Genomic DNA, 25,517 nt, shown 5'->3' on the forward strand with positions numbered 1-25,517 from the left:
AGCGAACGTAATACTGCATACAGGGGAAATTATTATCTGAATAACTGTACTAACCAAAGTAAACTAAGATCACATGAATAATTAAAAAAATATATTTAATTTAAAAAGAAATAATTGGTTGCAAAAAAATAGTATAAAAATTCAGTCCTGGTGTTATGATTCAATTGGTGTGACTTCTATCGTATAGAGTAGACAGCCAAAGAAAGAGAAATTTTTTGGCTTAATTACCAAGAATTGTAGGTTGGAAAAAATGTGAGAGTATAGCGCAAAACGAAGGAAATCTAAAGGAATGAATGAGTGAAAATTACAAGAAAAATCGCAAATAAATGTATACAGTGGAAATCAATGAGTTGACTTGAAACAATATTTTGCAAATTTGTAAATATTTTAAGTTAGTTTGGTAAATAATATTGTTTTGCCTTAAATAAGTGTATAACTAGCTATTTGTAAACCTATATTTCAAAAAAAATCTTAATAGACAAAACCACCTCGGAATTTCAATGGTTTTTCTTAAAGGTGGCATAATGGTTCTCAATTCTAGAGGCTAGCTGTTAACAAGAAAAATGGTTAGCTTCCGTGTCACAACCGGTCAAAGGTACAATGTTAATAATAATAATAATAATAATAATATATACCACAAGTAGGGATCAAGCCAAGAAAAACTATCACAATATCAAAGGTCAAATGTGCACTGATATTTCAATAATTAAGTATTATGCTACATATCAGACTACTTTATGCTGCACAACTGCTGAGGCAAAAATAAAATATTAAATCAAATTAAATACTGTACATACGTGAAGATAAATTACAGTTGTGATTTTATTTCTGTCCAGAAAGGTGAACAAAAACACTACTTCCAATTATGATTCTATTACATAAATAAACTAGATATGATAGCTTAGATTCTAAACTCTAGAAGAGTTTAGAATCTAAGCTATCATATCATATCACGCGAATATGAATTACTTACGCATCTGGGTCTTCTAACTCTCCCTCGTGGTGAGGTTCCAATTTGGCCATTTTGACTTCAAATCCGGTAACGTTTGTTAGATAACTATCAAAAATAAGAATAAAAAGCAATCAAAAATGCAAGTAATTTATAAAAATGTAAATAAGACCGTAGGTGTTTTAAAAGTAACTGTTGAAGATTAAAAGGAATCAAGGAATCATTAAACTGAATTCGGTGCATTCATCGATTTCTAAAACTTTAAACTCTGATTCCCTCAAATTAGACATCCCGATTGGTTTTTTCTCATGGCATCCTTTCTGTTTGCCAAAACTAACAGAAATGATTCCACAATTAGAATTTACTTTGATATAACAGATAAATAATTTCAATACCTTCTTTTTAAGGTACTCCACTAATAAGTAGGGTTGAAATGGATGTTACACCTAAATAAGTTATTTTATGAACTGGTTATCAGTACCAAAAACAAAACCTGAATAAAAAATTAATGGTCTGAATAATTCCGTAAAGTTAATCTATTGATGTTTTAGGAATCTTATAAGAAGAGCTTTATTGGTTTGGAATACGGTGAATAGAACACGTATTACAATTAGCTCTCGAAAAAAATCGGTAATGAGATATATACGCGTGTGTATATATATATATATATATATATACATATATATATATATATATATATATATACACACATATATATATGTATAAACTGCAGCCGTTATCAATCCGTTGCAGGATGGAAGCCTCCTTAACGATTCATGTTGAGGGTCTATTAAGGTATATCTAAATAAGATCAAAATGCGAATAAACCCAAATCTCTACAACTTTGACTATTAAAATTGGGGCCAGTAAATGCATGCCTATTGGTTCTTCTTCTAGTTATCTGTCCCCAGGCAGGTTCAGCGCTCCATTGAGCCATACTTCTCTATCTTGTGCTTTCCTTTTAATTCCTGCATAATCTTCTCTTCCCACCTAATTCATCATTCCAATTTTCCTTCTCCCACACATCTTCCCTCAATCACTTTCCTCAACATGCTTTCTCTTCTCAATACATGTCCTATAAAGTTATTTTGTCTCCTTCCTAGTTATTTTACTAACGTTCTCTCTTCACCTGCTTTCCGCATTACACATACTGCCCACCCATTTCACCCTTTCCATTCTTCTCCACACCCACATCTTGAATGCTTCTAGTTGTCTAATCTCCTCTCTTCCCAATGTCCATGTCTCTGAGCCATATAGTATAACAGTCCATATTAATGTTTTCACCATTTGCTTGCTTAATTCCTTCTTGAAATTTCTTCTCAATAGTTATTTTTCTATTACTAAATGCCTGTTTGCCCATTGCAATTCTTGTTTTCATTTCCTCCACATTTTTCCATTTTCTGTCATTATGCTTCCCAAGTATCTGTCCCAATATTATTCCATCTGAAGTTACATTGAGTCTTCTTCCTAGCCACTTTGAAATTAACATTATCTTGGTTTCTTGTTGTTAATCTTCATATTGTACTCCTTTACTTTGTTGTTCAATACATCCAAGGCGTTCTGCAATTCTTCCTCACGTTTTATATAGATATGATTAGGTTGGCTAATTATGACACCAGACGTGTCATAATTAAAATTAATATATACACATAAGGGAGTTTAAACCTGATTCATATCTATATAAAAACGCATTTCGATTTAATGCATTCTCCTCGTGAACATACTAATTATGAATGTCAAGTTTTAAGTACATACGGTAGTTAGATATTTTGCAAGAATTATGTTCTAATTAACGACCAGTCCTAATTAAGTAACGACCAGCCCATTTACAAAATAAAGGAAAAGTTCGGTTACCTCATTATTCTGTCCACATGCTGTTCGATAATTAGGGGTGTTGTTCCAGCAACGAACATCACTAATTTTGTTTCTGGGAGAACATAAACCTACATAAAATATATACAAAGAAAATATAAACGAACAGATCGGGGAAATAATAGTTTAACTAACTACGAAAAATCATAACAAAAATGACACTTTCAGTAATTCATACAATTTAAGCACTTCACAGCAGAATTACTCAATTAACTGAATTAATCCCAAGGAACTGCTTTAGTTTTATTATTTTTTTTTTGTAACCCCAAATAACAAAGGTGGATAAACCCGAGTAATTCTAATACATTGGATGGATAGAGGGTGCAATATTCGTAACACATTTCTATTTCTAGTATTCTGCTATTCTTTGAGCTGATCTGGGATCGAATCCGTTGATGAGAAGTGCCATTTGTGTAACCTTTTCCATCTGCTGCTGTCGCAGTCAGCAATTGTAGACAATCCCTTTTCCAAAGAAGTAGAGTTGTTCTTCTAAATTTAGATTTTTTTAATAATTATTATTTTTTTAAGCAGTGAGGAAATTCACTACAAATGAAAGCACATCCTTAAAACATGACTTAAGATACCGTCAGTACTATTATTACTTATGAAAAGAAAATACTCTCATGGAGTCGAACTCCTCCTTTGATCTTAACGTGCCTGTTGCTCTTCGATATGGAGACAATTTTGAAATTCGGTGAGATAAATAAGTTCATTTCCTTTATTTGCAAGGTAAGGAAACAACAGTAAACGTGGAGCTTTCTGATTAAAAAAGAACATCTACCCCTTATTCTAAATAATACTGGATTTTTAAGTCGATATAATAAAAATGCTTGGAAATTGTGCATGCGAAACATTTGTTCGAATTTCGAGTGAGATATACAACAGCACTAAACACCATTCCAGCAATAATGCTCATCAAGATACGACTTCTCTAACAGATAATTTAAAAGAGAATGGAATCAGGCCTAAAAAAACTGTCTTAGTTGCTGTTTCACCAAATATAAAATTTGTACCAAAATTCAAATTTAATCGATTTACTCGTAAATGAATGTTTCAACCAGGTAACTGAATTTACTCGAAAAGATAAATGGAAAAACAGCGCAAAAACATTTAGGGCCATGTGGTTCAGTACGTTGCCTATTTAATTCAGTATATTTTATAGTCTGTTTAGCTACTTTGTAGGATGATAAAACCAGAATTTCCATTCGTGATAATGCAACCATTTCACGAGACTGATGAACTCGGTAATGGTATGGTAAAACTCCAAAAACGTTCCTTCCAGCGAAAGAATTCGAAGTCAGGTCTATTTTGTGTTGTGTAAAAGATGGAGTGTTACCCACAGTGCTACCGCGAGAACGGGGGATCCAATGCTCAGACGAAACCCGATCTCTCTCTCTCTCTCTCTCTCTCTCTCTCTCTCTCTCTCTCTCTCTCTCTCTCTCAGCGTTAGAAGGAAAACAAATACAGTAAACTCCAGTTATAACATTCCTGCTTATAGTACTCGCCCCTTTTAAGGTTAAATTTCATACAGAATTATGAGTTAGTATAAAAAAATTGAGTTGCCAATAATGTGGATAAGAGCTCAGAAAAGATTTGCTGGCAAACTGGATTTTGGAAATGGTCCATTGATTAATCCTATGAAGTATCATGCATTTTAACATCTATGGCATGCTCACGCTTCAAATGTTTGTCTGTATGTTTTCGACTTTCATATTTGACTACTACTTCCTAAGTAGTGCAAAACACTTTAAAAAAATCAATGTTATTTACCAGTTGTGTTCATATTTCTTCAATAAATGTATTCTTCACATTTATTGAAGAAATGTGAAAAACAGTCCTTTTAAAAGCAGATTCCGCTTATAATGCCTTTCCGGTTATTGTGCTCTTTGAGGAAAATCCTCTCGAAAGCGCTATAATGGGAGTTTAGTTATACCTTATGGTTTGAAAGTTTAATTCCTTCAATTAATCTTACGATGCCTGCATTAGCTAGTTAAAGAACTTTTACATTTGCTGTGCGCCAACATAAATATACCCAGGTCTTCTCAAGTATACTAGGTAAAGTGCAATGTTGTCAGCAGGGATGAACATATTATCCATTAAGATGGTTAGGCCACATCTTGAATACTGCATACAGTTTTTGAAAAATCTTTTTAGGAAGGGCATAAATCTGCTGTAACGGGTGCAGAGAAGCGAAATAAGATTAATCCGAGCACAAAATGGATAAGGATACTCTTGCTAAGAAAGACTTGAGCTCTCTAAACTGCAATGTCTGTAAACTAGGATCTGCAATGAGACCTGATTGAGGCGTTTAAGGCTTGAGATGGTTTGAATAAACTACACGCTGATAGCATCCTTACTCTTTCTCAGATGACACACACACATACTAGGTCATTTAAATTGGAAAAGGATAATTCAGGATAGATGTGCGATGTCATTCAGCTAGAGAGCAATTGAATGTTAAAACAAGTATTCTGGTGTTGTGGAAGTGGATAGTTTGAATACATTTAATGAAGGATTGGATAAAATATTAGAATGAATCGGCAAATCAAGTGGATACTTTGTGATGGATGATACTGTGTAAGTTTGCTTCTGCGCATCATTTTACTAATACTATTAGCTATAGAAAATTTTAAAGAGAATTCCATCTGAAGACGGATGCCAAACTGTCCTAGAACTACTCACTTACATCATTAAACAATGGTGCAAATCATTTGAACTGAAGAATAATTAAAATATTCTCATTTTATGTAGTAGTATACAATTAATTAACAATAACTAAAAACTAAGTGTAATTACTGTTTTCTTGGCTAAAAACCAATTAAAAGATAATAAACTAGGAATAACAAAAATAGAGAAGAATAAGATTATTCCGAATACGTGATCAATGATTTTCTCCACAACCTTGCATAAAAACAACGAAATTTTTGAAATGAGTATCGATGAACAATGTACGTAATAAAATTTCACTTAAGCTAATAAAACATCGCAACTTCCTTTAAATACAATACGAAAGCACTGCTTCGCCCGCTGTTGAGAGGAAGAGATAAGCTACTACGGATGAAACCGTGCCAGTTCAACGCTTTGCATGACTTACAGCAGTAATAAAAAGATTATTTTCATCTATACCAGCGAGACAGTATGGAATGATCTTACGAAAACCGCTCATGGTGATAAAGTTTAGCTATTTCGATGGCTTAGGCGCACTACAAAAATATCTCGAGACTTAATTTTTTTTTTAAATACGGTTGTAAAACCGTTATAACTTGCAGCACGCATGGAAGTTACAATAAAAGCAAACTCCATCCGTTCCGTAGCTACCAACTTCATGGTGCACTGCTCAGATATCTATTAGCCGCTACAGCAACTACGGAAGGCGCAAAAAGCGAAGTGTTTCAATGGCAATCGTCCCCCTCCCCTACACTAGAACAGCAAAACTCGACTGATTCCAGAATTTAAGTAGATGCAGCCTACCCTAAGAACCTTCGATTATTCATACAATAATCACGAGCACCTTCTTTTCCAGAAACACACAAAAAAAGTTTTAAAAATGTTTGCGCATTTCCAAGTATAGAAAGTATCGTTCTGAAATCATTTTAAAAATTAATTGTGGCAAATCGATTACAAATGTAAGTCTATCGCATTGCAATAGACCAGACCTATTGGTCTGGAAAAGTAATTCGTAAGTTTCCTTACGATTATCAAAGTAAACAATCTTACTATTTTCAAGTTTTTTAAAAAAAGATATTGCTACTATCCAAGATGTAATCATAAGAATCATTATAATCGTTCTAATTATCATTTGATATCGTGCATTTTATAAGAACAGCTAAAATGTGTTAAGTAATAATAAATAAATACTTTATATCCGCTTTCACTAACTTGGGTAATGAAAGAACATCATTTCAATATCTATGTACACTCTCACTTATTTATTCCTAATATGTTATTAGTGTTTATCTTTTTTTATTATTATTATATTTGGATATCTTTTCGAACTGTGACATGCTCCTGGCTACGACAGATGTTGTATATTGTTTATAACTATATTGCACACGCCATATACAACACTACGCAATAAAAATTATTTTTTTAAACTTATTTATTTAATTTTAAAATAATTTACACTACAAACGCCTCGGAACTTTTGGAAATGACTCATTTGATCCTAATAAATCAACACCTCTTTTCTAGTGACGAGCATTGGGCTCTCAATCATTCATGCATCTCTCGAGATGAAAGTTCTGAACAATGATATTCCTCAATTAGCTTTTAGTTTTGATTGCAAACTAAAAGCTAATTGAGGAACATTACTTAATATTGACAGAAGTTACCAGAACAAAATTAAGTCATACTCAGTATATTACGACAATTTTAGTCATTTTAGTTTAATTTTTAAGGGGGCATTTTTAAAGGTACTTTACTAATGTTTATTTTGATAATTTAAATCTTTCCTTTCCTTTTACTTAAATTATAATTTCAACTAAGAAAGGTTTCATAACATGTCACACGATGCTATGAGTGACGGAGGAATTGTCACTCACAGTTCAGTCAGTTCCTTTTACTCGCTGTCGCATGTACGCAAAACTTTCTCTAGTTGATGGCGATTCTTTTCTGTGTGCTAGATGTAGGAAACGACGACCTAAATTTACAATTGAGTATACTGTCCAGTCGGATATTAAGTCTCTGAGAACATGAGCTGATGTAAAGAAAATTCGAACCGGCGGTTGATAGAGACCAAGTGTCTGTTCCGTGCAATGCTCTCCTAACTCGGGTACCAGGACTGAACCATTCAGTGCAACATACTTTAGGTCTATAGGATGCTGTTGCAAGATTTTAGGCCATATTGCACCGTATATAATATGTCTGTAAATTGCGTGTGTTCTCTGGTTGATTTGTTGTTTGCTGGACGAAAAGCTCCACTTTTCGGGAGAAAAACCACACTACCTTCGCTGTTGTTGCCTTCGCCTGAGACCAACTAATTCAGCCACTGGATAAGACCCATAAAAATTCCTTGCGTCATTGACAAGATTCGAACTTAGGTCTTTTACACCCGGCCTGGGGAGGAAGGCAGTTATGCCAACTGTGCTACCCACAAAGGACTACAGGCAGAAGTCACACTAAAAGTTCAATTGTAAGAGAAACTGGAAATATATATTGTAATAAAGATGGATAGAAACAGAACCAGAGTATGTCTGCCAAGTGCGAAAATAGGTGATATAACTAACCCTTATAAATTTTTAAGGATAATAAAAAGTGTAGGTATTAATGATTTAAAACATAAACTGATGACATACATGATAGGAGGAAATACATGATGAAAGCCTTGTGAATTAACTATAGACGTATGCAGAGAAAGAAATATTTGAATAAGTTAGAAAACCAATCAGCACTCACATATCAGCGAGGTCAAAATCGTGTTTAAGCAACTATAAGAAATGCATCAGGGTATAAATTTTAATTTGTTTATATAATAATGCTAGAAATATTGAAGAGTTATTAAACGAATTTGTGCATTTGATCAAGCCACTCAGTGCTGATATAATAGGACTAATGGAGACACCATACCATCTAGATATAGGAAATAAAGACTTTTATTATGGTCTGGAAAATTACAGCTGAAATGCTTCTAAACGTAAGCTTTGGCAACAAAGGAATAGAAATCCAGGAGTTACAAGTTCGGGGAAGTTGAATTAAAAGTGGTCCAGGACGAAAAATACTGAGGATTAAGATTCAGTGTGACATGAAATTTCCATGCGGCGCAAACAGGCGGCTAGGAAGATACGCGATGTCCTGTTTATGATATATAGGACCGCAGCAAGTAGGCAAAAGGATGGCCCAACCATTTCTAAAAGATGATTGCGAAATCGCATTTATAATATTCTGTCAGGTCTGGAGACCACATTTGAAGAAAGACAACTTCTGGAGAAGAGAAACTAAATTGGTAAGGGGTGCTACTCAGTATCCATATGAAGAATGATTTAGAAGATGCGGACTGCAAAGCGTAGTAACTAGACATCTTAGGCCCTCCTATGTCTCGTTGATAGAGGTATATAAGAAAGGTATATTTTCACTGGCAGAAGAGAAAACAATAAGGGGGTACAAATACTAAATTTTGGGGAGTAACAGAAGGCTGGAAGTTCAGCAGTGTGTTTCAAATAATTGAAATGAATTGCCTGTCACCGTGATCAAGGTTAATAGTTTATAGCCATTATAATATTAACATTAATCACAATTGATTTGTTTCTGTTAGACTAGGCTACCACGAATTCCTAAATTTATTATAACCTCAACCACAGTACAGAACAAGGACTATCATAGTCAAAGTATTTTAATATTCATCTATTTATTTTTATATTCTCTGAATACATGCCAGAAAAATCTGCAACACTTCCACCAGCACTAATTACATTTCCGGAAGGTGAGAGATTCATTTAAACAAATGAACAGATCGGAGGAGTTTAAACAATATACTAAATATGCTTTATAACTGAGAGTGTTTTCTGGAGGCAGGTATTAATTAATGTGGTTATGAAAGCAAGTTTTCAAGCGACTAAATAGCAGCAGTCTGCAAGTAGATTCTTAAAAATAAACTGAGTTAGTACATTTCACATCACTCATACTGAAAGTGACGTTCATCAAGAAAGACAGACGCTTAAAATTAAATAAATAACAAAAAAAGAAAAATGCGTGTACAAACGCTTTAAATGAGGACGAAATGAATGAGACTAAAGCGAGCACGTGCTTTCCCACTTCCTATAATAACGCTACAACTCTGACAAAGACATTCATCACCAGTACTCACAAAGACATTAGTGACTGCAGAATGTCCGTTGACGCTGCCTTCTCTGTCAGTGGCCTTCACGTCAAAACCGTAAATCCGCCCACCGTCCAGTGCGAATGTAACCATCGAGCGAACCACTCCTGTCACGGGATCGATATGGAACTTGGAAGAAGCGTCTTCGGGTTTCCGGATAATTTCGTACCTGATTGCGCTGTTGTAGCCGATGTCAGCGTCTCTGGCCTGAAAAACAAAGAACATTGCAGTGGAACGTGCAACTAACTCTGATAATATTGGTAATATGCTATCAGAAAACAGATTAAAAAATAATCAGGAAGATACAAATATAAGATGCTTTGTTGAGCAAAAAGAAAAAGTCACTACTTCAACGTTCGTCGAAAGAGCAATTTATTTATTAATAAAATGCACTCTGTCTTGATTACACAAGTTTATTAGTAACCGGAACTTGTACTGATATATTTCCTTCGCTTTGCACACTCTGTAAAAAAAACTTTGTAATTATCTCTCTCTCTGTCTGTCTGTCTACTAAAAATGCATTATTGAAATATCCGAATGCATACATAACAGGTGTGAAAATTTAACTTATTATAACGTAAACTGCGTGATATACCAAGTAAATTACAAATAAAAACAAAGCGCGGGCTTTTTGTTATTTGTGTACAGTAATTCCAATGCGTGTGTTACAAATAACACACTCACAGAAATTGCTAAACTGTTTCGAACTTTCTAAAAGCATCGATTTCTTCTTATATTATTAAAGGTTTAAATTGTTCACGTTAATTTGGAAATAAAGACTCAATATCGAAATTAACTACAATTCCTGGCTTAAGCAGTGAAATATGTACAGTAATAAGACAATAACATTAGAGGACAAAGAGGCTCACGTTCAGATGAGTTTTCTACGAAATCGAAATACCTATTCAAACGTGTGAGCATGGCTAAATTTCAGCTACGCATTATGCGTCTACGTCTAGGAAACCGTGGGCCGTAGGATCCCAGACAGATAACTCTTAGGAGTCATCCGTGCTCTGCTGAAGCCTGCAGAAACTCTCACATTCAAGAGACCTTTCCATTATCGTCGGAACAGCATTATCATCCATGATCAGAATCCTCCTGATATTGACTTCGATGTGTTGCCCAACGATTCAGCTTACAGGGATTACGAGAGTAAATTCCTGTTCAAATGCTTGCACCATGCCTGTGAATATCACCTGATTTAATCTGTACTGTTTTAGTGGGTGTATCACTAATACATTCCCTAGCGAGTAGCAGAGTGGAAACATTCACTGTCCTCCCGCTCTGGGTGTAAAAGACCGGAGTTCAGTTCCCGTAAATGATGCGAGGAATTTTTATAGGCTTTTCTTTTTTTCCCAATGTTTCTGAGTTAGTCGATCTCAGTTGAGGGTTTTACGTATCTGTAGGAAAATCGAGTTTCGTCCAGCAAACAGATGGAAAATCGCAATCCAGAAGAACACACACAACGATGGATAAACATATTATTATTAATAAAAATGTTTTTTTTTCCTTTTGTCACCCTTTTTCATTTATGTTATCCTTTTATGTAAACTCCTGGCTTTTAGCCATGAAGGGCGTTGTGTACGGCGATGTGCCTTGATTACACAATAAAGATTTCTACTTCTACTTCACTGCAGACACAATACACTCACGCACAATAACCTTATTTGCTTTGACACTTAAATTACACTTTATTATATATAATTATTTCTTGAGTGTGTTAACTTTAATTCAATACAACAGTTTGTTATTTTATTATGTTTAAGATGATGGTTGTTGTAAGAGGCGGTTTCTGTTATTTTATCTCCGAAAGATTTAATGTTAGATATCCTGGAAATATCTTTGTGATTAACGAAAATTATTGTTGTTGTTTGTGTGTGGTTTTATGGCGCAAAATCTAATTCAACTATATTTTGCCTGTTCAAATTTTGCTTTTTACTAATGTTGGTGTATTCGATGCTGTTCGTAAAAATTATTATTAATTATAATTTTTTTTTCTGCTTATGGAGTTTGTTCCACCTCGTGACAGGTGGTACTGGTACCAACTGCACGGATTGACTGGTTGTGACCATTTACTATTATTATTGTAACGAAATCTATTACCAAATGGATGAGGAACTCTCTGACTATCCTATAGGTGTTCAGGATCGCGGTTTGGAGTGCCATATTCTCTGGGAGGTCTATTGTTGCTAGGTTCTTATGCAGGCTCTTTGGCACTATGCCGGTGGTTGCCACGATGATTGCAATGGTCATTACTTGTTCCATATGTCACATATCAATGACGGTTATGTCTGATCGTCGTGTCCGTTATGATGGCACGGTTCCAGTATAGTCTGTGAGTAGAGATCTCTAGTACGACCTCAGGCTTGTACTTGTAATACGGTACGTGTTCTTTGATAAGCTGGTATTTTTGCGCTACCTTCTGATGTATTATCGTGGCCACCTGGTAGTGTCTGTGTGTATACTTCGTCTAGGTGATCACACTGCATCCTGCGATGGTCTACTGGATTGTTTCAGGAGCCAGGTGGCATCGTCGACATGTGTCATCTATTAGTCCGGGATCTTTGGCGATGTATTTCCAGTAGTTCCTGGTGTTGATCACCTGGTCATGTATGGTCAGCATGAATCCTTCGGTCTCGGGGAGGAGCCTTCCGTTTGAGAGCCAAGTCATCTTATCTATGTAGTCTTGATGGAGGTCATTGTAGTGTCTGCCATGGAGTCTTCTTCTCCCATCTTTCTGTCTTCGTTCCTTCTGTCTGTGTGAGTGTGGTCCCCTTGTTGAGATTGAGTCTATCGTTTGTCCGTTTGTCTACCTTCCTTGTGACTTAGTAGAGTGGTGCTGTGTTTTCTTGAAAGTAATCCAGCATATTATTAATCGCCTTCTTCTCTTGTTCAATGATGTCAGTCAATCCCTGCCCTCCTTCTTTACCGGCTATGGTCAGTCTCTCGATGGCTGACTTCGGGTGGTGTTGGTGCCTCTTGGTCATCATTATCCTCGTCGATCTCATAATCTTCTCCAGCTTGGTGTTGGTGCAATCTATGATCACGAAGGATTATTATTATCTTGTTGGGTCTGACACTGAAGAAATTTCAAGTGTTGGTACGACACTTCAAAGCAGTCTTGTTGCAACACCATTTACAAATATGGCTTGAGTGACTAGGAAACTTCGTTATTTTTATTATCCGGATCTTTCTGTACCGCCTAAGAATGATTAAAATTCTTTCGTCCAAAGGTGTCAGCTACTCTTATTATGGATTAAACATAGAACATGAATCTGTTAATGCAACTTGTCGGTATAAATAAACAAAAGATCGAAAATAGCACCAAATACGCACAGAACAAACATCACTGTTCTGTTGAAGTGTACTTTATATGGTAGTTCGTTAGGCATATTGCTTTTTCTGGTGAGTAGCCACGGTAAATCAATAACCATTTTAGTTTGGTTCATGCTGTGGAAAATAACTCACAAAATAACTCTCGGTTTATTTTTAGAGCAGTGATATTATTTATCACTTCGAGATAGTACATCAATGACAGAGAAAGCAAATTAAAACGTGCACGTATTGTCGACTCTGTAATTAATGCGCACTTGATTAAACTCCTGGAGATTAATTACTAGTTGCACAACTATTACTGAACGGCAGATTATTCAGCGGACTTAAAACATGGGTAATTATCAAGATTTACACGTATATTAAACAGGACACGTCAGCAAAGATGTTTCCGGAGCGCTTTGTACTGAAATTCAACGGCCATAATTTTCAGTTAAGCTACATGACCCAACGGAATCAAAAACCAAAATGATCTGAATTTATTGTAATATGTATTTAAGATTATAGAAGCCTAACTAATTAATAAAATTTTCTTAAGTATGGTATGATACATACAGAATACGACCACATAAAGAAATATCAGGTATCTTAAAATATGAAAATGTCATAAGTCAGAACAGCGCGATCATTATGTGTATAATAATTTCTACAGGAGTCTGCATTTTCTACATATGTGAACTGAGAAATACGAGCCCATTAATATTATTTATACCAGAATTTCTCAAAAATGGCTGGAATATCCTCATCAGAAGGGAGTGACCAATTATTTTGGAATCTCAATTAGAATAAAACAAAAGCAAAAGGATCAATATTAATTCTTTATTAATTAATTTAAAACTAATAGTTTAATAATTAATAGTAATTCTTAATTTGATGCACTACCATTCGGCATAAATGCAAAAAGAAAGTATTTACATTTAAGTATGATATCATTAATTAAATTTAATTAATGATATCCCGATATATGACCCCGCTACGTTACATTTTTTCCAGAATGGCAATGGTGTCTTCCAAGATGACAATGCGCCGAGCCATCAGGAACTTGATGTGCTTTTTTTTTTTTTTTTTTGATTTGGTAGTTGTTGGCGCATCGGCTTCTGTGGCCATATTGCACCTCCCAAGGTTTTTGCAGTACTTTGATCCAAGCCCGAAGCGCGAATCGAACCCGCGACCTTTGGGTTGCCGGGCAGGTACTTTACCCACTCGGCTAGCCCGGTCGGCTTGATGTGCAGAATGGTTTGAGGAACACAGTTCCGACTTCCAACATATCGATTGGCCTCCGACTTCCCCCGATATGAATCCCATAGAGTACTTGTGGGACAATATGGAAAGGCATATCAAGCGTCTGGATACACTAATCACCTCCATATGTGCATTGCTGACGGCATTACACACAGCTTGGTTGGCCATACCTCCCGTTGATACAAGATGTCGGAAGCGACATCTTGTATCAATGCCACGTCGGATGGCTGCTGTACTGAGAGCAAAAGGAGAACCTACGAAGCATTAGGTAGGTGGTCATAATTCGGTGATCACTCAGTGTATATACAAGTACTCAAGATGCGGCCTAATCATGGCCTTGTACAAAGGGATAATCACCTCCTTCTCGCTGCTAGAAAAGTTTCTGTATATCATTGACAAAACCCCATGAGCTGTCCTAGCAGCATACCTGCACTCCTCAGAGAATTTCATATTTAACTACACAATTATCACCAAGTCTTTTTCATTCTCCACTACTCTGAGTGTAGTACCAACAGTTGATAAGTTACCCTGGGACTGCTGTTACTCCTACGCAGCACATTGCATTTGAAAAGATTAAACTTCAATTGCCATTTCTCAACCCATCGTCTTAATTTTCCTATATCTTATTACAGTAGCTCATCCTGATTACTAACCACCCTGCTAACTTTTGTATCATCAACTTAGACATTAAGCCTGATATTCCCTCCTCAACATCATTTAATAAATATTGAAAACAACAACGGGACCATTACCGAACCCTGGGGTCTCCACTAATAACATTAGTCCACGAAGAGCATTTTCCATGATAACCACTCACTTCTTCCAGGTCTCTTTTTCTAGATGAGGTCTTCATATTTTGGCACAGTATGCCAAGTGCCGTTCATTGGTACTCTTCTTTCATCGCCATTCCTAATTTGCACATCACGGTTTATTTTGCAGTTAAATGAGGTATGGATTTAATCTACAGAATGAGTATAACGCAATAATGAGGCACACCAAGATAGTTCTGTGAAACTATTACGCGCATCTGGCAAAACTGCATTTATGGATAGAAGAATAAGTGACTCCAGTTTCTTTCAGTCCATCATGCTCTTAAGAGCCACGAATGCAATAACAAATGTCCAGCATTACACAAACGAACAAAAAGAAAAAAAAAAAGAACCGGCTAACCACATTTTTATAATCAACTTCAAAGAAGTTTAGAGTACCTTCTTCATAAGGATGAAATCCATTATAATGCAGGTATATAAATACGCAGATACAGAGAGGGAAAGATGAGTTGAAAAAAAAATTGATTACCGTAATTTTGAGTACTTGATAGCCAAACGATGCCTCAAGAGGAACAGCTGCTACCACAGGTCTTCCCTGAATATCGAACACTGGAGGATTATCGTTTTCGTCCCCTACTTCCACTACAAGTAACGCCTCGTCATACGCCAGATGGTAAGACGCTTCTGGTAGCTTTTGTCTCCCTGTGAGAATAGAAAAATTCACAAAAAGTTAGATTTATTATTATCATTTTTTTTTTTTGTAAAATTTGTAAAAGGGCGAAATATAAGTGCATATTTCGCGATTTTACATAAGTTGGAGTAAACTATACTCGTGAGGATCGCTCAGATTGGCTCCCCATGTATGAACTTATAATTTACAATCCATAATTTGCGTTAATTAGTGTTTTGTTTTTTTAATGTACGGCTTTAACTTTGTAATAAAGAATAGTAATGATTTTATTCCACGAGACCGAAACCATGCTTTCCTATCAGTGCCGAAATACTCTTTCTATTCATAAATCTTAACCTTAGGCATAACAGAAATTTGTTTACTCGGAGCCTTAAGTTCAGAGTAAATTTCTAGATTTGTGCAAAATAATGCGACTATATTATTATTACAGTATTTATTTTATAATAAATAAATAAATAATCTTTATTTGTCTTACCAAATGAGTTACCGTTATGAAATATGCATGTTAAGAGATAAATTCCCAAATTCCCTTACAAAACGACAATGGAAAAAAAATAATAAAAGCTACTTCAGCAATTTCCATACCATCGGAAATTACAAGTGTGTTTTGGGATGTTTTCGCAATGTAAACTTACTTTAAACCAGACGTTTTACTTTAAGTATACAGCGCTCTCAACAGAATAGCCTTACAATCTACTTGTCAGCATATTTGCTGTTGTTCTTAGTCAATCTTGCTGTTTACTGTTTCGTAACCTGGTTATGGAAAAAAGTAAACTGCTGGATTGGCTAACAACGGCGGAAAACTACAGGTGTATGAGAACCGGATGAACTGATAGACGGGGGGGGTGGAATTATCATTTGCCATTAATATGAATTGCTAAATCGGATAACTTTGTAGCGATACGCCCTCCCTTTATAAAAGGCGATATGAAAATCCACACAAAAGAAAAATGAATTGACTTCTATGAACGGTTTGCCGCAAATTTAAATCCATCAGTGAACGCATTAATAGCAGGTGGTTTTAATATGTCTCTCCCGAAATGCGGGGAGGAAAAGCCATTGCTGTATGCTACACTATACAAGCTGAACTTAAAGCACTTCCGACATCAATACAACAATTTGACCCGCTGTATCATATTTATGAAATTAAGTTAACTTAAAGTCTCATAAAATTTAAATCGGACCACAAACCGATCAAGTTGAAGCGGGCACATTAATAGCAGGCACTGAAAATCACTAAACGCATGTAGGATGAGCATTTAACCTGGATAACTTTCTTTCGGTGAAATATATTGAGCCAGAAATCATCCGCAAGCGTGTAACTGCTTACAACTGGAATGATACAAGAACATCTAGTAGAGGAGGCTTTAACAAGGATCGTGCAAGAACCGAGGAGCATTAAAAGGAGCAATAAAAGATCAAAATAGGAGGGAGAGCAATAGAGCAGTTCAACTCAAAATTTAAAGTTTCCTCAGGAAGTAAAAACTGCACAGAAAATAGCGAAGAACGTATCACCTGGCAAATCATTATAAGAAGGAGGCCAAGAAGACAGATTACAAGAAGGTAAGAGCTATTTTAATTAATTCAAAAAGACAAGCACACTACAGTATCGTTTACAATAACAAAACTGTCAACAGATATAGCATGGAACACATGAGTGAACACATTTTTCAGGAAATGAGCTAATAGCACTTTTGGTAACGTTTAGTAGGCCTCTTCCCCAGACCTAATCATATGCAGACAGCTAAAAACATAAACGGACCGTTAGAGCACCCGAATGATTTACGATCTTGGAAGACTCAATGCGACAGCCCCATCTCGAATGAAATTCCAATCACCAAAGGGTCCCTAATGAAGGCAATCAACAATCTGTACAAGGCATGTTGGCCGTATAAATTCCCAATGTTTATAGTTAAGATGAGTATCCCATATATAACAGAGGTATAACTACACGTCTATCAGCAAATAATTAAATCTGCACAAGCTTGGAGAAATTACACTATAACCCCAGTATCAAAGATTAGAAACCCAAAATTGACTAAATATTACGGGGCAATTGCTGACAGTTGTACCTACAGAAGATCTATCAACACCGCCTCATCCGAAAGTTTGCACCCAGGCATTCCAGGGAGATCGATAGCAACAAATCTACTCGAAACAGCTTTTCGTATATCATTAAATTTTAATACTCTCTGTACAGAAAGTATTAAATGATAAAATGGAGTGGGCATAATGTTTGAGCTTATGAGTATATAAATAAATTCTCGCTTATTTTCGATGTAGCCGATGCTAGAACGGTTTACATATTCGTTGTGATTGCGTACATATTGAATTAAGGCTGCCAGATTTTCGGCGACGGGGTCAAAATGGGCCTTGCATTTTTCGTGGCAGCGTGAAGGCTCTTACTTTAACCGAGCATGCTGAACTACAGGACCGATGCCGGCTCCGTATCACCCACATCAAACGGATATAACCACATACTGTGAAAACGATCAAGCTCATTCATATGAAACACCGTCTCATTGGCTTTTCGAACAAGAGTATAAGCTTCTTAATTAAAATAAATGTGGGTTTTTTTTAATTTAAAGAGTCTAATGATTTTAAATTAGACTCTTTTAGGTAAAACTAGAAGATAGACTGCATCTTCTATAATTACAACACGAAAAGGGAATAACATAATGCTTTAATCAGCCATAATGGTTTTTGGATAAAATTGTGTAATAACCGGCGATAAACGCGGTTTCAGCGAAAACTTATTAAATACCAAAAGCCAATAAAATGAAGTAGGTAGAGCGCGTGGTAACTAAAATCTTCATTTATTTCTCAGAGCAACCAACTCAATAATAAATATACTTAACTTAAAACTTGATAAATTAAGCAATACACTATAGAATTTTAAAAAAAAAAGCTGAAGCAAATTAAATAAAGTAAAGGCAAAGCCATGACATCTAGGTGGTTGCTAACGCTTTACCAACTCAAACCGACATCAAAACAGGATAATATAACCGAAGGAGCACTACATCCCTTCAGTAGTCCAATCGATAATAGCAACATCACGCATAAGAACTAAATATAGAGGGCAAAGAAGCTTATTTGCTGCCGAATTAAAACAATCTTACCTAAACGGCTTACATCTCTGCCTTGACGTCTTCGACCCAGATTTTCTGCTCTGACTTTAAGAGTGTAGCTCTCTCTTTGTTCTCTATCTAAGCTAGCGGTCACGGACAAGCGACCGCTTTCCGGTTCCACAACGAACAGTCCTGGAAAGAAAATTTAAGTTTTAGATAAAAAGCTGTGACTTCGTGGTCAATCAGAAGCAGTTCATCCGTTTAAACATGATGGTACACAGTTTATATGTAATTTGTTAACACGCAGAGGTGGTACATTTGAACATATAGTTGAGTCCCGTTTCCCATACACCTAGAATAACGTAGAAATAAACTGCCCACCCGTGAGAATTCAGAATGGCTCCCACGTAATCTAAAACAATGATAAATTAACAACCGTCGGGCCCTCTGAGTTTTCGGCCATCCCAAGTAGTGGAACTGGAGGCATAGTAATTTCGCCACTGTTCTCCTCGCTTATTTAATTTGTACAATTTTAAATGTGAATATTTCCAAAACAGTTGAAATACAGATTTCAAGCACCAAATATTCGTGTAGGTGCATGGAATCAGTCCATTACAAGCAACAATATACAACGCCCTTTGATACGTATCATTAGCATTTAAATTTTTGCGTGGCTTTTAATAAAATTGTAGATTTTAATTATTTATTTTTGATTTTTGTGCAAACGGTTTTCGTAAGGAGAGAGAGAGAATGCATTGCCCTAGTTGGTTTAGTGTGTATATGTTCCGACAGCTGCTATACGTTTCTTTCAAGTAATAAGTCCCTTAACTATGTGATAACGTGGTTGGGAGGGAGGCATAATCTGTTAGAGAAAACGGTATGCCATTTGAATTACATTATTAATGTTTCTGTGTTAATGGTATTATCATCCGCCGGGTTTGAATTTCTACTAGACTGGGTTACTACAGCATACACATAATAGTTAACGTATTTAATTTGTTTTTAATTAATCTTCAACAGGCATCCCTTGGCAGCCATACAAAAATCGGAAGCAATCTGTTACATTCCCTCTTTTGAAGAAAAGAAGTCGTGTGTGGTGTCGGAGAAGATCATAGTGACGTACTGGTGAACGGTACCGTGATCCAATCTTCTTTTTGTACGTCGTTCCAAAACAATACAAAACAGAACCATGTAAAAAGTCAAGGAACATCTAACAGAATATTTAATTGTTGAAACACCACCCTGCACTATTAGACAGGTATCCATTTCGTGGCTACACCATAGGTCACACAAATAGAAATTCCGCAAACAAAATCTGTTACAATTGGACAGCGTTTTCTGCAGAAGTGCAGATAAAACACCTGTTTTTTTCAATTTTCTCATTATTTTCGACCCCCATTCTTAAGCGTTATACATGGCCATTAGAAAAGATCCACACGAAATATCTGCAACGTTATTGTTATTCTGATTAAAGGTCTTTACCAAAAAGTATAACTTTCATTTGAAAAGTTGAGAGTACCAAGTTTTGCTTGCCATAATAGCAAGCTTCTATGTCATCTTCTATGGCATCTGAGACACGTGCATCACTATTCATATCATGATCTTCACTTTGCGCGCTGAATGCATGGGGCGCCCTTGTGCCACTTTATGTGCCTTTCGTTCCCGCATAATCTATAATTTTGTATTTCCAATTTCATCTGCAGACGATTCATAGTTTTTGGCCTACAAATGGCTGAACTGGCACACTTCAGTTATAATCACCGTGAATGCCAAAATACTATTGCATGCGAATTCTTTAAATGTTTTTCTGATTTCCTATTTTCTGCATTTAGTTTTAACAAATTAGCTTTAATTAGATACTGTGGACGTGCTGCGTTGTGGCTACATGTCTGAAAATAATTTCGATATATAGAACATGCGAAAGTGAGCTAGAAGTTTAAAGATGATTCATATTGCGTTTTATCGAAAACATGTTTAAAAAATACAAATGGTATAAAGAATACAACGTGGCAAGCAGCCACATGCACTACGCTAAGATGCTTCATACTAAATTCGTTAAGATACTACTGACCCTATATTGTTCCTCCCTGTGATTGTCGTTATTTAATTTTTTTTATTAAACCATGGAATTAATTTTTAAGTATTTCATTTTGCCAAACACTATATAAGATTTTCAAGTGACTTACCGTTATAAGTATACCCGACGATACTATAACGTACAGGTTTGTGAGAAATCTCGTCTGTGGCATTCAAATCAAGGATGACCAGTGGCGCTAGGCGATTTTCAAACACAGTAACCTCATACAGTCGCTTTGGAAAAAGTCGAACTCCCTGTCCAGTTCCTACTATAATGTTAACCTGTAAAACCACAGAACTGACATGAAAGTCTATTACATAAAGGCAATATAAGTTAATTAATGTATTAATCCAAGTATACGAAACACAAACAAAAAAAGCGAGTCATATTGGGGACATAGAAGGGATGACCATAGTTTTCGAATGTAATCTTTGGATCTTTAACTTGAAAGTGCGCTAAAGAGCATTTCTAGAAGTGAATGATGCTAATTTTGGTCAATTTTCGTTTTTTTTTTTACTTTTCTAAAATTCTATATTTCTTCAATACGCGACAATAAATAATTTTCTATTTGTACTTCGGGACACAAAGGTTAGAGGGCTTTAAAAGAATGCATGAATATCACCGCATTCTCCAAGGTGCACTGAGTTTCTTTCTGTTATAAAATATCATGCATTTTATCAATGTCATTACTAGGTTTAGAAAAATATATCAATTTTAGGTAGGAAAACTATCACAACCATTAAGATCATTACTCTATTTAATATCACTCTTATACCACGTGAAATTAATAACGTAGTTTATTAAGCTATTCGTCTGAACTCCAAAAAATAAAAGTGACGTTTCAGGTATCTTATCGATACCCAATCATCAGACCATACTGTTTGGGGAAAAAGAAATAAAGGTTATAATAGTCAAATTTGTAACCCTTTCTATCTTTTGTTCCCCCAAACAGTATGGTCTGATGATGGGTATCGGTAAGGTGCCTGAAATGTCACCTTAATGTATAGTAGTTTAGGCGAATAGGTTAATAAACTATATTATTAATTTCACGCCGTATAAGAGTGGTATTAAATATAGTAATATTCTTAATAGAAAACAACCACGTAAAGTCCTTCCCTAACTATATCACAACCATCACAAAAATTAGTATTAATTTTTGAAGGTTACTAATTAATGAATTAAAGAGTTTTGGTCATTATATAATTCGTTAATCGATGAAAAATGAAATCAAATATTGAAAATTACCAATTTTTGAAACAATTCCATATTAAAAGTTATTTCATTTTTCTTATTTCTAGCGAAAAGCTAAAAATACAGAGGATCTGGACAAATTTCAAAAAAATTTGTTATTAGATTTGATATAAGTTCTTAACGACATTACTTAGGAAGTGTTAACTTAAGAATTAACACACTACGTTGAGTTCACAAAAGTTATAATACTTTAACATGTCAAGAAATAGAATAATTGTTTTTTATCGGGATGGGATATGAGCTCCAGGCCTTTTACAATGTGGAAGAATGATTATAACCACTTTGCTAGTCAAAAGGGCAGCAACTTCTTTGATCTAAAGTTCGCTCCAAGCTCAACTGAAGAGACCACTATAACATCGAAGAATTTAAGATTTTGCTTGATTTAAAAACGCTGTGGGCATTTCTTACAAGTTATCAAACTAACCCAAGCGTCAGTTGGCGACCTAGATTCGGCTCTCAAATATAAATTACTCAAGCCTGTCTCTCAAAAGTAACTCCTGCTCACATCCGCACTGTTCAATCCAGCTAATGACAAAACTACCATATGCGGTGCCTTCACTAAAAAAAACATGTGCGCAGTCGTCTTCTATCTTAATTTTATCTCGCACTAGACAAAAACTTGTAACCCTGGTGAAAACAGCTGTTCTGTTCAGTTAGCAATAAATCACTGGAATTAATCTTCTTCCATCTAGAATGATAAAGAAGAGGTATGTGGAATTTCTTCGAAATAAAAACAAAAAAAAAAAAAAAAAGTGGGGGAAGAGAGGGGATAGAATTTAAATTTCTGACTCCATTCTGGAGATTTAATGTGTTCTTTCCTTAATATCTACAAACTGCCTTCCCAAACACGTATACTTTCTACTAGAAATGGACTAAAATGTTAAACAGAAACAATTTTAATTTAAATTTCTCTCCAATCGTTGTTTTTAACTGCTGTGCGTAGATTACTATGAAAGGTAGTAAAGTTATAAAAATAAACGAAATATCACTGATAATTCTAATTTATGAGATTACTTCGCAGAAAACCTTACTCTCATATTTGTAGTCGTTAGACTATTCACGAATCTAAATGGAGTAAATGAAATATACTTCAAAAAATCATGTTACAAGTCTAAAGAATAATGTTCATCCAGCAGGAATGTGACAGCTGTCTCTATCATCAATGAATACCTAAATCCAGCAGCAGGAACACCGACCAAAAGTCGGCGTTCCTGATGCTGGATGAAAAACTCGGGTTTCCAAAGGAAAAAAAAGAATATGAGCTTCGTTCGAGACCGACTAACTTAGCCGTGGAGGAAAAAATTGTTCATAAAGGCAAGGCGTGTCCTAAAGTTTAAGAAGCTCGAGTCGAGGGCAAGAATTAATGCTGAGGCTATCCAATCCTCCCTTTCAGGAGTGAGAGAGTACCTATGTTTGAATTTAGCGCCTGATCGTGTTGTACAGGCGGAGCTTCCCCCACAGAAGGCCCAGTCCTCCTGCATAAAGGCTCTGCATTTTTAAACTCGGACCCGAAGTATTCTTCAGTTTCAGACAGCGACTGGAATCGAATTTAGGCCATTTCTACCGGGTGGGTTAGAGCAGTAATACGCAATCCATGTGCAAACCGCGACCGCAATTTAATTTTTGTAATTTTCTTTTCGATTATATTTTAGCTAGTTTAGCTAGCTCGAAAGTTTGGCCATTGTTTCCTGGTTAAACAATGGGTTTAAATGGGTCACCATTCCATGCAGGAATGTAAAATTGTATCGAGAATGGGAAAAATAGTATATATCTTCGCTTAGTACAATTCAACCTATTTATTCAATTCAACCTATTAGTACATGTCAACCTATTTTCGATTAATCAAAAATCATGAAGGTAAAACCAAACCTCAAACTCTTGCGAAACGGATATCAGAAGCATATGCACTTATGAACAGATGAAACCATTATCAACTTAACCATGAGTTCTAACAGATGTGGTAACCAAATATACATAATATATAGTGCGTTTTACATCATGCGTATATTTCATCACATTTAAAGATCAAAGCACTCAAATAATCTCAGACGGTGCACAGTTTTAAGTCACTAATACGAAAAATCAGAGAACTAGATGTAATGTAATTCAAAATAGGTCACAAAGAAAACAAGGTTCTTGATATGAACAGATTATTTTCGTGTCAGTAGGCTAGAAGCCGCCATGGCAATGTGAGAGTAACAGTAGTAATGCAAAACAACAAACATTAATTCGCTTCTCATGATCAGTAACGGTACATACCTCTGCAGTGTCTGATTTCGGAGGATCTGCATCAACAGATGCTTTCACCAACAGACGATAATGACTCTTGTGCACGCTGTCCAATGCCTTTACCAGGCGGATATCGCCAGTAGATCGGTCAATGTCAAAAGTGTCAACTTCCTCGGAATCTAATAACATAAAAGAAGATATATATTAAGACAGCGTATGCCCCGCAATGTTAAAAAATATCCAACATATAGAGAATATAGTATGTACGAAGTAGATGGTAATTATTACGTGTGTGTGTGTACATCCGGTCCCACTGCTGGCAGCCACAATGAATCTTACCTTTCCATACTCAAAAAAAAAATCCAAAAAAATAATAAATTATCTTTTAAAATGAGATATTTCCTTTATCCCTTTAGTATGTTTCTTAGAATGTAACTAAATAACGTCTTTTCAATATGTGATCCCATAGTCGTTTAACACGCATTTCAGAGTTTTTAAGTTATTGAATGAAATTTCTGTATTTATGTTTAATAAATAAATGACAAATATCTACCTTGATCAGCAGAGATCGTTGATATCCATCTTTGCTGAGAAGCAGTTCTTTTTTAATTAGAATAATGCATTCGAAGTTCAAAGAAAAGCACTTGATTAGCGTATTCATTTTATATCTTATGTATTAAGACAGTTCATTAACATGGAACCGGTTTTAATATCTGAGATAAACAAGTATTCTGTATTCATAGAAAAGTTACGTCATGAGGATGGAATGGGCATCATTAACAGAAGATATTTCGAGCTGGCAGGTTTCTCGTTGTATTTATTTCTAGCGGACTATAAAAATCCTCCCTCGCTGGGATTTCCGACTCATATTTTTTCACTAACTTTGAGAGTAAAAAGAAGCTGATTAGAAAAGCTTTCTTTGCTAAATAAAAAAGTACAACCGCCTGCTCGCGAGTAATCAGTAGGAATTAACCTAAAATTCTTGTAGGGATACGCACGACCCAAAACTGCTAGAAGACAATAAGCCCAGTAAAAGTCTTAGGACCAAGAAAGAAAAACAGAGCCAGGAAATATGTTCACCACAAAGTCAGTGACATTACTAAAGAAAATTAGAGGATAGAAGGAACATGTTAAAGGATTTGTTCTGCAGATAAAGTAGATTTTCAATAATGCAGTGTCTAATACCCTTCTTTTGCCTTTAAATGAATTTCTACGGATAGA

At 35.5% G+C, this 25,517-nt stretch overlaps 1 protein-coding gene across 1 annotated transcript in view; it reads right to left on the reverse strand.

Moving 5' to 3' along the window:
• LOC150088213 (protocadherin Fat 4-like) overlaps positions 1 to 25,517 on the reverse strand; it is a 415,241-nt gene that overhangs the window by 33,024 nt on the left and 356,700 nt on the right. The window contains exons 54-60 of the mRNA XM_090369387.1: positions 24,327 to 24,475; positions 20,926 to 21,097; positions 18,791 to 18,931; positions 15,510 to 15,682; positions 9,624 to 9,842; positions 2,804 to 2,892; positions 974 to 1,057 (exon numbers count right to left, since the gene is read on the reverse strand). Coding sequence (XP_090225513.1) covers positions 974 to 1,057; positions 2,804 to 2,892; positions 9,624 to 9,842; positions 15,510 to 15,682; positions 18,791 to 18,931; positions 20,926 to 21,097; positions 24,327 to 24,475 — 1,027 coding nt within the window. The remainder of the gene's footprint in view (positions 1 to 973; positions 1,058 to 2,803; positions 2,893 to 9,623; positions 9,843 to 15,509; positions 15,683 to 18,790; positions 18,932 to 20,925; positions 21,098 to 24,326; positions 24,476 to 25,517) is intronic.

Source organism: Mastigoproctus giganteus, chromosome 3 (assembly GCF_048544385.1).
Source record: "Mastigoproctus giganteus isolate SK-2022 chromosome 3, ASM4854438v1, whole genome shotgun sequence".
NCBI classification, from domain to species: Eukaryota; Metazoa; Arthropoda; class Arachnida; order Uropygi; family Thelyphonidae; genus Mastigoproctus; species Mastigoproctus giganteus.